Source organism: Mus caroli, unplaced genomic scaffold, assembly GCF_978045245.1.
Source record: "Mus caroli unplaced genomic scaffold, Mus_caroli_1 scaffold_5, whole genome shotgun sequence".
NCBI lineage: Eukaryota > Metazoa > Chordata > Mammalia > Rodentia > Muridae > Mus > Mus caroli.
The window spans coordinates 107,501-120,034 of NW_028227260.1; the positions used below are offsets into that span (position 1 = coordinate 107,501).

The window sequence follows — 12,534 nt, forward strand, 5'->3', positions numbered from 1 at the left end:
CTGTGTGTCTGTCTCTGTGTCCTTGGGCTCACGGCGTGCACCCAGGGCTGTGTGTGACCTCAGTCATCCCCCTGCCTCTGCCTCAGTGGGTCTCTGGCTCTGGGGTGACAGGCGTGGGTTGGACTTGGCGCACACTCACGGGAGCTTTGGGCCACGTGGCGGCCACGGCTCCCAGCATGCCTCGGGGGGCGCGGCCCCGCCCTCCCCGGCGGCCTCGGGGTCGCCCCGGGACCGGACGTCTGGGGGGCCGCGGGGGGCGGGGCCTCGGTCGGTTTCCCGGGAGGCGGGGCCTGGAGACGGGGAGGCGGGCAGAGAGAGGGGTGAGGACGGGTGGACAGAGGGCTGCTCTCACCCGCGGGGGGACTACGTCTCCCAGCATGCCCCGGGGGGTTGTAGTCCCGGGCCCCAGATCCGCCTCAGGGTCGCCCCGACACCGGGTTCTCGGGGGGCCCTGGGGGGTCGGGGTCGGTCGGTCCCCGGGGCGTCGTCCCCCGACAGACAGACGGACGGATCGAGAGGTCTGTGCTCTCACCCACGTGGGGACTACGGCTCCCAGCAGGCCTGAGCCCCGACTTCCTTCCTGTGCCCGACAGGAAGTGAGGTGGGAGCTGTAGTTCTTCTGTGGACTACAACCGGAAGTGAGCCCCGGGTCCTCATGGGAGCTGTAGTTCTTCTGTGGACTACAACCGGAAGTGAGCCCCGGGTCCTCATGGGAGCTGTAGTTCTTCTGTGGACTACAACAGGAAGTGAGTCCCGGGTCCTCATGGGAGATGAAGTTCTTCTGTGGACTACAACCGGAAGTGAGCCCCGGGTCCTCATGGGAGCTGTAGTTCTTCTGTGGACTACAACCGGAAGTGAGCCCCGGGTCCTCATGGGAGATGTAGTTCTTCTGTGGACTACAACCGGAAGTGCCTCCATTTTGCACCGGAAGTGAGTCCCGGGTCCTCATGGGAGATGAAGTTCTTTTCTGGACTACAACCGGAAGTGAGCCCCGGGTCCTCATGGGAGCTGTAGTTCTTTTCTGGACTACAACCGGAAGTGAGCCCCGGGTACTCATGGGAGCTGTAGTTCTTCTGTGGACTACAACCGGAAGTTCCTTCATCTTGGACCGGAAGTGAGCCCCGGGTCCTCATGGGAGATGTAGTTCTTTTATGGACTACAACCGGAAGTTCCTCCATTTTGCACCGGAAGTGAGCCCCGGGTCCTCATGGGAGATGTAGTTCTTTTCTGGACTACAACCGGAAGTGTCTCCATTTTGGACCGGAAGTGAACCCCGTGTCCTCATGGGAGCTGTAGTTCTTTTCTGGACTACAACCGGAAGTTCCTCCATGTTGGACCGGAAGTGAACCCCGGGTTCTCATGGGAGATGTAGTTTTTTGGTGTGGACTACAGATTCTCTAGCGCCCCCTGGAGTTTATGCAGTGTAACTGCATGCCAACCGGAAGTTCCTTCATCTTGGACCGGAAGTGAGCCCCGGGTCCTCATGGGAGATGTAGTTCTCTTGTGGACTACAACCGGAAGTTCCTCCATCTTGGACCGGAAGTGAGTCCCGGGTCCTCATGGGAGATGTAGTTCTTTTGTGGACTACAACCGGAAGTTCCTCCATCTTGGACCGGAAGTGAACCCCGGGTCCTCATGGGAGATGTAGTTCTTTTCTGGACTACAACCGGAAGTTCCTCCATTTCTGACCGGAAGTGAGCCCCGGGTCCTCATGGGAGATGTAGTTCTTTTGTGGACTACAACCGGAAGTTCCTCCATCTTGGACCGGAAGTGAGTCCCGGGTCCTCATGGGAGATGTAGTTCTTTTCTGGACTACAACCGGAAGTTCCTCCATTTCTGACCGGAAGTGAGTCCCGGGTCCTCATGGGAGACGTAGTTCTTTTGTGGACTACAACCGGAAGTTCCTCCATTTTGCACCGGAAGTGAGCCCCGGGTCCTCATGGGAGATGTAGTTCTTTTCTGGACTACAACCGGAAGTGCCTCAATTTCTGACCGGAAGTGAGCCCCGGGTCCTCATGGGAGATGTAGTTCTTTTGTGGACTACAACCGGAAGTTCCTCCATTTTGCACCGGAAGTGAGCCCCGGGTCCTCATGGGAGATGAAGTTCTTTTCTGGACTACAACCGGAAGTGCCTCAATTTCTGACCGGAAGTGAGCCCCGGGTCCTCATGGGAGATGTAGTTCTTTTGTGGACTACAACCGGAAGTTCCTCCATTTTGCACCGGAAGTGAGCCCCGGGTCCTCATGGGAGCTGTAGTTCTTTTTTGGACTACAACCGGAAGTTCTTCCATTTTTGGACCGGAAGTGAGCCCCGGGTCCTCATGGGAGATGTAGTTCTCAGCCTCAATATGCAAATCCAACCCTCATTTGAATCTCATTATGCAAAACAGGCACGGTCACTGCCGGCCAACCGGAAGAGCCTCCAGTTTGGACCGGAATTGAGCGCCCCGGGTCCTCGTGGGAGATGTAGTTTTTGTGGACCCGGGTGGCTGGTGGGCTCGCCACACAGGACTGACTCCCTGTGAATCCACCCAGGGTTTTAATTCCTCTCCTTTATATTGAAAATGAGGGAATTAGATTTAGATTTTAAAAATATTTTAACGTCAATTTACGTAGATAATTGATTTTAATTGAGGTTTTAAGAAAATTCTAATGTCGATTTAAAGTAAAAAATTGATTTCAATTGAGATTTTAGTAAAATTTTAACGTCCAATCTCATTTTGACAGAAATGGATTTTAATCGAGATTGTAATAAGAACTAGAACTCAGTAACCCTAGACCTCAGTAACCCTAGAACTCAGTAACCCTAGACCTCAGTAACCCTAGAACTCAGTAACCCTAGACCTCAGTAACCCTAGAACTCAGTAACCCTAGAACTCAGTAACCCTAGAACTCAGTAACCCTAGACCTCAGTAACCCTAGCCCTCAGTAACCCTAGGCCCCACTAACCCTAGGCCCCACTAACCCTAGCCCTCAGTAACCCTAATTTAAATATATGGGCGGGTTCTGACTGCCTCATTTTGCAAATATGAGAGTGGGAGTGTCTGGGCGGTTCCTGAGTGCCTCATGATGCAAATCTGAGCGAAATTTAGATGTCAGGGTTAGGGTTAGGGTTAGAATTAGGGTTAGAACTAGGGTTAGGGTTAGGTTTAGGATTGGGGTTAGGGTTAGGGTTAGGTTTAGGGTAAGGTTTGGGGTTAGGGTTAGGATTGGAGTTAGGGCTAGGGTTGGGGTTAGGGTTAGAATTAGGGTTAGGGTTAGGTTTGGGGTTAGGGTTAGGGTTAGGATTGGGGTTAGGTTTAGGGTTAGGGTTGGAGTTAGGGTTAGGGTTAGGATTGGGGTTAGGGTTAGGGTTAGGATTGGGGTTAGGGTTAGGGTTAGGATTGGGGTTAGGTTTAGAGTTATGGTTAGGGTTGGAGTTAGGGTTAGGGTTAGGGTTAGGCTTAGGGTTAGGATTGGGGTTAGGGTTAGGGTTAGGGTTAGGATTGGGGTTAGGGTTAGGATTGGGGTTAGGGTTAGGGTTAGGTTAGGGTTGGGGTTAGGGTTAGGATTGGGGTTAGGGTTAGGGTTAGGGTTAGGGTTAGAGTTAGGGTTAGGGTTGGCGTTAGGGTTAGAATTGGTGTTAGGGTTAGGATTGGGGTTAGGGTTAGGATTAGGGTTAGGTTAGGGTTAGGGGTTAGGGTTAGGGTTAGGGTTAGGGTTAGGGTTAGGTTAGGGTTAGGGTTAGGATTAGGGTTAGGGTAGGGTTAGGGTTAGGGTTAGGTTAGGGTTAGGGTTTGATGAGGATTGTCGATTTTGAAACTTGATTCAAGATTGTGTATAATTTGCATATCTGGGCGGGTCCTCACTGCCTCTATGCAAATCTGACAGTCATTTGCACTCAGTGTGCCGCCTTATGCAAATATGCGTGTGAGATTTCTGATTTTGCCCCTCTCACTCCCTCATTATGCAAATCAGAGAGTCAACCCGCTTCTCTGGTCCTAATTTACACTCGCACGAGTTTCCCTGGTTCTAATTTAACCCCGCCCGAGTTTCTCTGGTTCTAATTTAACCCTGCACGAGTTTCCCTGGTTCTAATTTAACCCTGCCCGAGTTTCCCTGGTTCTAATTTAACCCCGCCCGAGTTTCCCTGGTTCTAATTTAACCCTGCCCGAGTTTCCCTGGTTCTAATTTAACCCTGCCCGAGTTTCTCTGGTTCTAATTTAACCCTGCCCGAGTTTCCCTGGTTCTAATTTAACCCCGCCCGAGTTTCCCTGGTTCTAATTTAACCCTGCCCGAGTTTCTCTGGTTCTAATTTAACCCTGCCCGAGTTTCCCTGGTTCTAATTTAACCCCGCCCGAGTTTCCCTGGTTCTAATTTAACCCTGCCCGAGTTTCCCTGGTTCTAATTTAACCCTGCCCGAGTTTCCCTGGTTCTAATTTAACCCTGCCCGAGTTTCCCTGGTTCTAATTTAACCCTGCCCGAGTTTCCCTGGTTCTAATTTAACCCTGCCCGAGTTTCCCTGGTTCTAATTTAACCCTGCCCGAGTTTCCCTGGTTCTAATTTAACCCTGCACGAGTTTCCCTGGTTCTAATTTAACCCCGCCCGAGTTTCCCTGGTTGTAATTTAACCCTGCCCGAGTTTCCCTGGTTCTAATTTAACCCTGCACGAGTTTCCCTGGTTCTAATTTAACCCCGCCCGAGTTTCCCTGGTTCTAATTTAACCCTGCCCGAGTTTCCCTGGTTCTAATTTAACCCTGCCCGAGTTTCCCTGGTTCTAATTTAAACCTGCCGGAGTTTTCTGAGAGAAAAACTCAAAAAATGAAAATAAAATAATAATTGGAAAAGAAATCCCAAGTCAGAAACACTCCAAAATTAAAAATATATCATAATTTGAAAATAAAAAACGAATTAAAAAAAATTTGGGGTGATGAAGTGAAGACCTGTGGCCGCCGGGTGGCGCCCCAGAGCAGGTTTCTAACATAAACTCAAAAATTAAAAATATAAAATAATTGGAAAAAATATTACCAGGTCTTAAAAAAAGAATCGAGTGTTGCAGTAACGTCCCATCACCTCTGAGTGCCTCACTACGATACTTTGCCACTAGTGGGAGTGTCTAATTTCAATATCTGGGCGGGTTCTGACAGCCTCATGATGCAAATCTGAGCCTCATTGGCACCTCTGACTGCCTCACTATGCCACAACTAGAGTGGGAGTGTCTAATTTAAATATCCGGGCGGGTTCTGACAGCCCCACTATGCAAATATGAGGGTGGGAGTGTCTAATTTGAATATCTGGGCGGTTCCTGAGAGCCTCATGATGCAAATCTGACCCTCATTGGCACCTCTGACTCCCTCACTATGCCAGGACTAGAGTGGGAGTGTCTAATTTAAATATCCGGGCCGGTTCTGACAGCCCCACTATGCAAATATGAGAGTGGGAGTGTCTAATTTGAATATCTGGGCGGTTCCCGAGTGCCTCATGATGCAAATCTGAGCCTCATTGGCACCTCTGACTGCCTCACCAGGCCACGACGAGAGTGGGAGTGTCTAATTTAAATATCTGGGCGGGTTCAGACTGCATCACTATGCAAATATGAGGGTGGGAGTGTCTAATTTGAATATCTGGGCGGTTCCCGAGTGCCTCATGATGCAAATCTGACCCTCATTGGCACCTCCTACTGCCTCACCAGGCCACGACAAGAGTGGGAGTGTCTAATTTAAATATCTGGGCGGGTTCTGACTGCATCACTATGCAAATATGAGAGAGCAGTGAGGCCCTGTTGCAATGATTTCTGAGAGAAAAACTCAAAAATGAAAATAAAATAATAATTGGAAAAGAAATCCCAAGTCAGAAACACTCCAAAATTAAAAATATATCATAATTTGAAAAAAAAAAAAAAACGAAATAAAAAAAATTTGGGGTGATGAAGTGAAGACCTGTGGCCGCCGGGTGGCGTCCCAGAGCAGGTTTCTAACATAAACACTCAAAAATTAAAAATATAAAATAATTGGAAAAAATATTACCAGGTCTTAAAAAAAGAATCGAGTGTTGCAGTAACGTCCCATCACCTCTGAGTGCCTCACTACGATACTTTGCCACTAGTGGGAGTGTCTAATTTCAATATCTGGGCGGGTTCTGAGAGCCTCATGATGCAAATCTGAGCCTCATTGGCACCTCCTACTGCCTCACTATGCCACAACTAGAGTGGGAGTGTCTAATTTAAATATCTGGGCGGGTTCTGACTGCATCACTATGCAAATATGAGGGTGGGAGTGTCTAATTTAAATATCTGTGCGGGTTCTGACAGCCTCATCATGCAAATCTGAGAGCAGGTTTCTAATTTAAACACGCACGAGTTTCCCTGGTTCTAATTTAAACAAGCACGAGTTTCCCTGGTTCTAATTTAACCCTGCCCGAGTTTCCCTGGTTCTAATTTAACCCTGCCCGAGTTTCCCTGGTTCTAATTTAACCCTGCCCCAGTTTCTCTGGTTCTAATTTAACCCTGCCCGAGTTTCTCTGGTTCTAATTTAACCCCGCCCGAGTTTCCCTGGTTCTAATTTAAACCTTTAGGTGTGTCCAGTGTTCTAAATTAAACCTGCACCAGTTTTCCTGCTTTAGAAAAAAATATAGAGCATTGAGAAAAATCCCCCAAAATTGGAACGTTTTTAAAAATTTACAAAAAATATTCTACAGTTACACATTCAAAATAAAAAACCCTAACTTGTAAAACAAAAAACAAAACAAAAGAAAAAATTGGACCCTGTTGCAATAAGGCCCTTTTGCAATGGGTTCGTGAGGCGGAGATGTTTTCTGAGAGAAAAACTCAAAAAATGAAAATAAAATAATAATTGGAAAAAAAATAATAATAATAATTGGAAACTAAATTCCAAGTCAGAAACACTCCAAAATTAAAAATATATAATAATTTGAAAAAAAAACTAATTTAAAAAAAATTTGAGGTGATGAAGTGAAGACCTGTGGCCGCCGGGTGGCGCCCCAGAGCAGGTTTCTAACATAAACACTCAAAAATTAAAAATATAAAATAATTGGAAAAAATATTACCAGGTCTTAAAAAAAGAATCGAGTGTTGCAGTAACGTCCCATCACCTCTGAGTGCCTCACTACGATACTTTGCCACTAGTGGGAGTGTCTAATTTGAATATCTGGGCGGGTTCTGACAGCCCCACTATGCAAATATGAGGGTGGGAGTGTCTAATTTGAATATCTGGGCGGTTCCTGAGAGCCTCATGAGGCAAATCTGAGCCTCATTGGCACCTCTGACTGCCTCACTATGCCAGGACTAGAGTGGGAGTGTCTGATTTAAATATCCGGGCGGGTTCTGACAGCCCTACTATGCAAATATGAGGGTGGGAGTGTCTAATTTGAATATCTGGGCGGTTCCTGAGAGCCTCATGATGCAAATCTGAGCCTCATTGGCACCTCTGACTGCCTCACTATGCCACGACGAGAGTGGGAGTGTCTAATTTAAATATCTGGGCGGGTTCTGACAGCCCTACTATGCAAATATGAGGGTGGGAGTGTCTAATTTGAATATCTGGGCGGTTCCTGAGAGCCTCATGAGGCAAATCTGAGCCTCATTGGCACCTCTGACTGCCTCACTATGCCACGACGAGAGTGGGAGTGTCTAATTTAAATATCTGGGCGGGTTCTGACAGCCCTACTATGCAAATATGAGGGTGGGAGTGTCTAATTTGAATATCTGGGCGGTCCTAAGTGACTCATACTGCCAATCTGAGCCAATTGTGAATCTCAGAGTGCCTCATGATGCAAATCTGAGAGTGGGAGTGTCTAATTTAAATATCTGTGCGGGTTCTGACTTCCTCATCATACAAATCTGAGAGCAGGTTTCTAATTTAAACACGCACGAGTTTCCCTGGTTCTAATTTAAACACGCCCGAGTTTCCCTGGTTCTAATTTAACCCTGCACGAGTTTCCCTGGTTCTAATTTAACCCCGCCCGAGTTTCCCTGGTTCGAATTTAAACACGCACGAGTTTCCCTGGTTCTAATTTAACCCTGCCCGAGTTTCCCTGGTTCTAATTTAACCCTGCCCGAGTTACCCTGGTTCTAATTTAACCCTGCCCGAGTTTCCCTGGTTCTAATTTAACCCTGCCCGAGTTTCTCTGGTCCTAATTTAACCCCGCCCGAGTTTCTCTGGTCATTATTTAAACCTTCAGGTGTGTTCAGTGTTCTAAATTAAACCTGCACCAGTTTTCCTGCTTTAGAAAAAAATATAGAGCATTGAGAAAAATCCCCCAAAATTGGAACGTTTTTAAAAATTAAAAAAAAACATCCAACAGTTACACATTCAAAATAAAAAACCCTAACTTGTAAAACAAAAAAGAAGAGAAAAAAAAATTGGACCCTGTTGCAATAAGGCCCTTTTGCAATGGTTTCGTGTGGCGGAGATGTTTTCTGAGAGAAAAACTCAAAAAATGAAAATAAAATAATAATTGGAAAAGAAATCCCAAGTCAGAAACACTCCAAAATTAAAAATATATCATAATTTGAAAATAAAAAACGAATTAAAAAAAATTGGGGGTGATGAAGTGAAGACCTGTGGCCGCCGGGTGGCGCCCCAGAGCAGGTTTCTAACATAAACTCAAAAATTAAAAATATAAAATAATTGGAAAAAATATTACCAGGTCTTAAAAAAAGAATCGAGTGTTGCAGTAACGTCCCATCACCTCTGAGTGCCTCACTACGATACTTTGCCACTAGTGGGAGTGTCTAATTTCAATATCTGGGCGGGTTCTGAGAGCCTCATGAGGCAAATCTGAGCCTCATTGGCACCTCTGTCTGCCTCACTATGCCACGACGAGAGTGGGAGTGTCTAATTTAAATATCCGGGCGGGTTCTGACAGCCCTACTATGCAAATATGAGGGTGGGAGTGTCTAATTTCAATATCTGGGCGGTTCCTGAGAGCCTCATGATGCAAATCTGAGCCTCATTGGCACCTCTGACTCCCTCACTATGCCACGACGAGAGTGGGAGTGTCTAATTTAAATATGTGGGCGGGTTCTGACAGCCCTACTATGCAAATATGAGGGTGGGAGTGTCTAATTTGAATATCTGGGCGGTCCTAAGTGACTCATCCTGCCAATCTGAGCCAATTTTGAATCTCAGACTGCCTCATGATGCAAATCTGAGAGTGGGAGTGTCTAATTTAAATATCTGTGCGGGTTCTGACTTCCTCATCATGCAAATCTGAGAGCAGGTTTCTAATTTAACCCTGCCCGAGTTTCCCTGGTTCTAATTTAAACACGCATGAGTTTCCCTGGTTCGAATTTAACCCTGCCCGAGTTTCCCTGGTTCTAATTTAACCCCGCCCGAGTTTCCCTGGTTCTAATTTAACCCCGCCCGAGTTTCCCTGGTTCTAATTTAACCCTGCCCTAGTTTTCCTGGTTCTAATTTAACCCCGCCTGAGTTTCCCTGGTTCTAATATAACCCTGCCCGAGTTTCTCTGGTTCTAATTTAACCCTGCACGAGTTTCCCTGGTTCTAATTTAACCCTGCACGAGTTTCCCTGGTTCTAATTTAACCCTGCCCGAGTTTCTCTGGTCCTAATTTAACCCTGCCCGAGTTTCCCTGGTCCTAATTTAACCCCGCCCGAGTTTCCCTGGTTCTAATTTAACCCCGCCCGAGTTTCCCTGGTTCTAATTTAACCCTGCACGAGTTTCCCTGGTTCTAATTTAACCCTGCACGAGTTTCCCTGGTTCTAATTTAACCCCGCCCGAGTTTCCCTGGTTCTAATTTAACCCCGCCCGAGTTTCCCTGGTTCTAATTTAACCCCGCCCGAGTTTCCCTGGTTCTAATTTAACCCTGCCCGAGTTTCCCTGGTTCTAATTTAAACCTGCCCGAGTTTCCCTGGTTCTAATTTAACCCTGCCCGAGTTTCCCTGGTTCTAATTTAACCCCGCCCGAGTTTCCCTGGTTCTAATTTAAACCTTCAGGTGTGTCCAGTGTTCTAAATTAAACCTGCACCAGTTTTCCTGCTTTAGAAAAAAATATAGAGCATTGAGAAAAATCCCCCAAAATTGGAACGTTTTTAAAAATTAAAAAAAAACATCCAACAGTTACACATTCAAAATAAAAATCCCTAACTTGTAAAACAAAAAAGAAGACAAAAAAAAATTGGACCCTGTTGCAATAAGGCCCTTTTGCAATGGTTTCGTGTGGCGGAGATGTTTTCTGAGAGAAAAACTCAAAAAATGAAAATAAAATAATAATTGGAAAAGAAATCCCAAGTCAGAAACACTCCAAAATTAAAAATATATCATAATTTGAAAATAAAAAACGAATTAAAAAAATTTGGGGTGATGAAGTGAAGACCTGTGGCCGCCGGGTGGCGCCCCAGAGCAGGTTTCTAACATAAACACTCAAAAATTAAAAATATAAAATAATTGGAAAAAATATTACCAGGTCTTAAAAAAAGAATCGAGTGTTGCAGTAACGTCCCATCACCTCTGAGTGCCTCACTACGATACTTTGCCACTAGTGGGAGTGTCTAATTTCAATATCTGGGCGGGTTCTGAGAGCCTCATGATGCAAATCTGACCCTCATTGGCACCTCTGACTGCCTCACTATGCCAGGACTAGAGTGGGAGTGTCTAATTTAAATATCTGGGCGGGTTCTGACAGCCCTACTATGCAAATATGAGGGTGGGAGTGTCTAATTTGAATATCTCGGCAGTTCCTGAGAGCCTCATGATGCAAATCTGAGCCTCATTGGCACCTCCTACTGCCTCACCATGCCACGACGAGAGTGGGAGTGTCTAATTTAAATATCTGGGCGGGTTCTGACAGCCCCACTATGCAAATATGAGGGTGGGAGTGTCTAATTTGAATATCTGGGCGGTTCCTGACAGCCTCATGATGCAAATCTGAGCCTCATTGGCACCTCTGACTGCCTCACCATGCCACGACGAGAGTGGGAGTGTCTAATTTAAATATCCGGGCGGGTTCTGACAGCCCCACTATGCAAATATGAGGGTGGGAGTGTCTAATTTGAATATCTGGGCGGTTCCTGACAGCCTCATGATGCAAATCTGAGCCTCATTGGCACCTCTGACAGACTCACTATGCCACGACGAGAGTGGGAGTGTCTAATTTAAATATGTGGGCGGGTTCTGACAGCCCTACTATGCAAATATGAGGGTGGGAGTGTCTAATTTGAATATCTGGGCGGGTTCAGACTGCATCACTATGCAAATATGAGAGAGCAGTGAGGCCCTGTTGCAATGATTTCTGAGAGAAAAACTCAAAAGATGAAAATAAAATAATAATTGGAAAAAAAATCCCAAGTCAGATACACTCCAAAATTAAAAATAGATCATAATTTGAAAACAAAAACAGAATCAAAATAAAATCAAAATAAAAAACCCTATCTCGTAAAAACAAAAAAAATAAAAAAAGAAATTGGAGCATTGCGGTAACGCCCTGTTGCAACGGGTTCGCGTGGCAGAGCTGATTTCTGAGAGAAAAACTCAAAAGATGAAAATTAAATAATAATTATAAAAGAAATCCCAAGTCAGAAACACTCCACAATTAAACATAGATCATAATTTGAAATAAAAGGATTAAAAAAAAAATTTGTTGCGACGCAGTGACGTCCTGCGGCCGCCGGGTGGCGCCCCAGAGCAGGTTTCTAACAGGAACACCCAAAAATTAAAAACATAAAATCATGGGAAAAAAAATTACCAGGTCTGAAAAAAAGAACGGGAGCATGGCAGTGACGTCCCGTCGCCACCGGGTGGCGCCCCAGAGCCGGGGTCTCCTCGGGGCGGAACCACGCTGGGAGGTCGCGGTGCCCGCCCGGGTCCCTGAGCCCCTGTGGGCGGGTGTGTGTGTGTGTGTGTGTGTGTGTGTGTGTGTGGCGGTGGTCGGCGCTGTGCGTCCTACCTCGTCGGGGCGTCCGTCCAGCACGGCGGTGGCGGGGGGCTCACGCAGACATCTTGACCGCGGCGGGCGTCCGTGTCGTCGGCGTCCTGAGTCCCGGTGCGGATGCGTGTGCCTGCTGTGTGTGTGTCGTGTGTGCTCGTGCGTGACCTAGCGTGTGTGTGTCGTGCGTGCTGTGGCGGGTGCGGGCGGCGCGGGCTTCCTACCTCGGGGTGTCCGTCCGTCCGTCCAGCGGGGAGGGCAGAGACATCTTGACCGCGGCGTCCACGTCTGCGTGTGTGCTGCGTCCGCGGGTGACGTCACGGTGGGCGGCGGCGGTCGGCGGTGGGCGCTGGCGCGGGATCCGGATGCATACGCAGAGAGACGCACGTTAGACGTGCAGAGCGGACAAAATCCCCCACCCCAGAGGAGCCCCACCCAAAAAATAATAATTAAAGACACCAGGGCGCGCGCGTGACGCGGTCCCGCCACGGGGGGACGCGCCCGAGCCCCGCGGGCGTCTCGGGACGAAACCCAGAGCCCCCGAGTCAGGGAGAGAGAAAAAAGAAAAAAAAAACCGGAACTACAGCTCCCAGCATGCCCCGCTCCCACCCAGCCTTCTCTTCCTGTTCCAGACGGGAAGTGCCTCCATCTTAAGA

The 12,534-nt window shown here is 47.4% G+C and overlaps 1 protein-coding gene across 2 annotated transcripts in view; it reads right to left on the bottom strand.

Annotated features, from left to right (window-relative positions):
• Positions 1–12,534, bottom strand: part of LOC147004443 (uncharacterized) — a 52,599-nt gene that overhangs the window by 38,745 nt on the left and 1,320 nt on the right. For both annotated transcript variants that reach the window (XR_015047119.1, XM_085837851.1), the window contains exon 3: positions 12,103–12,227. Coding sequence is in view for 1 of the 2 variants with exons in the window: in XM_085837851.1 (XP_085693977.1) it covers positions 12,103–12,227 (125 nt within the window). In the remaining variant the exon portion in view is untranslated. The remainder of the gene's footprint in view (positions 1–12,102; positions 12,228–12,534) is intronic.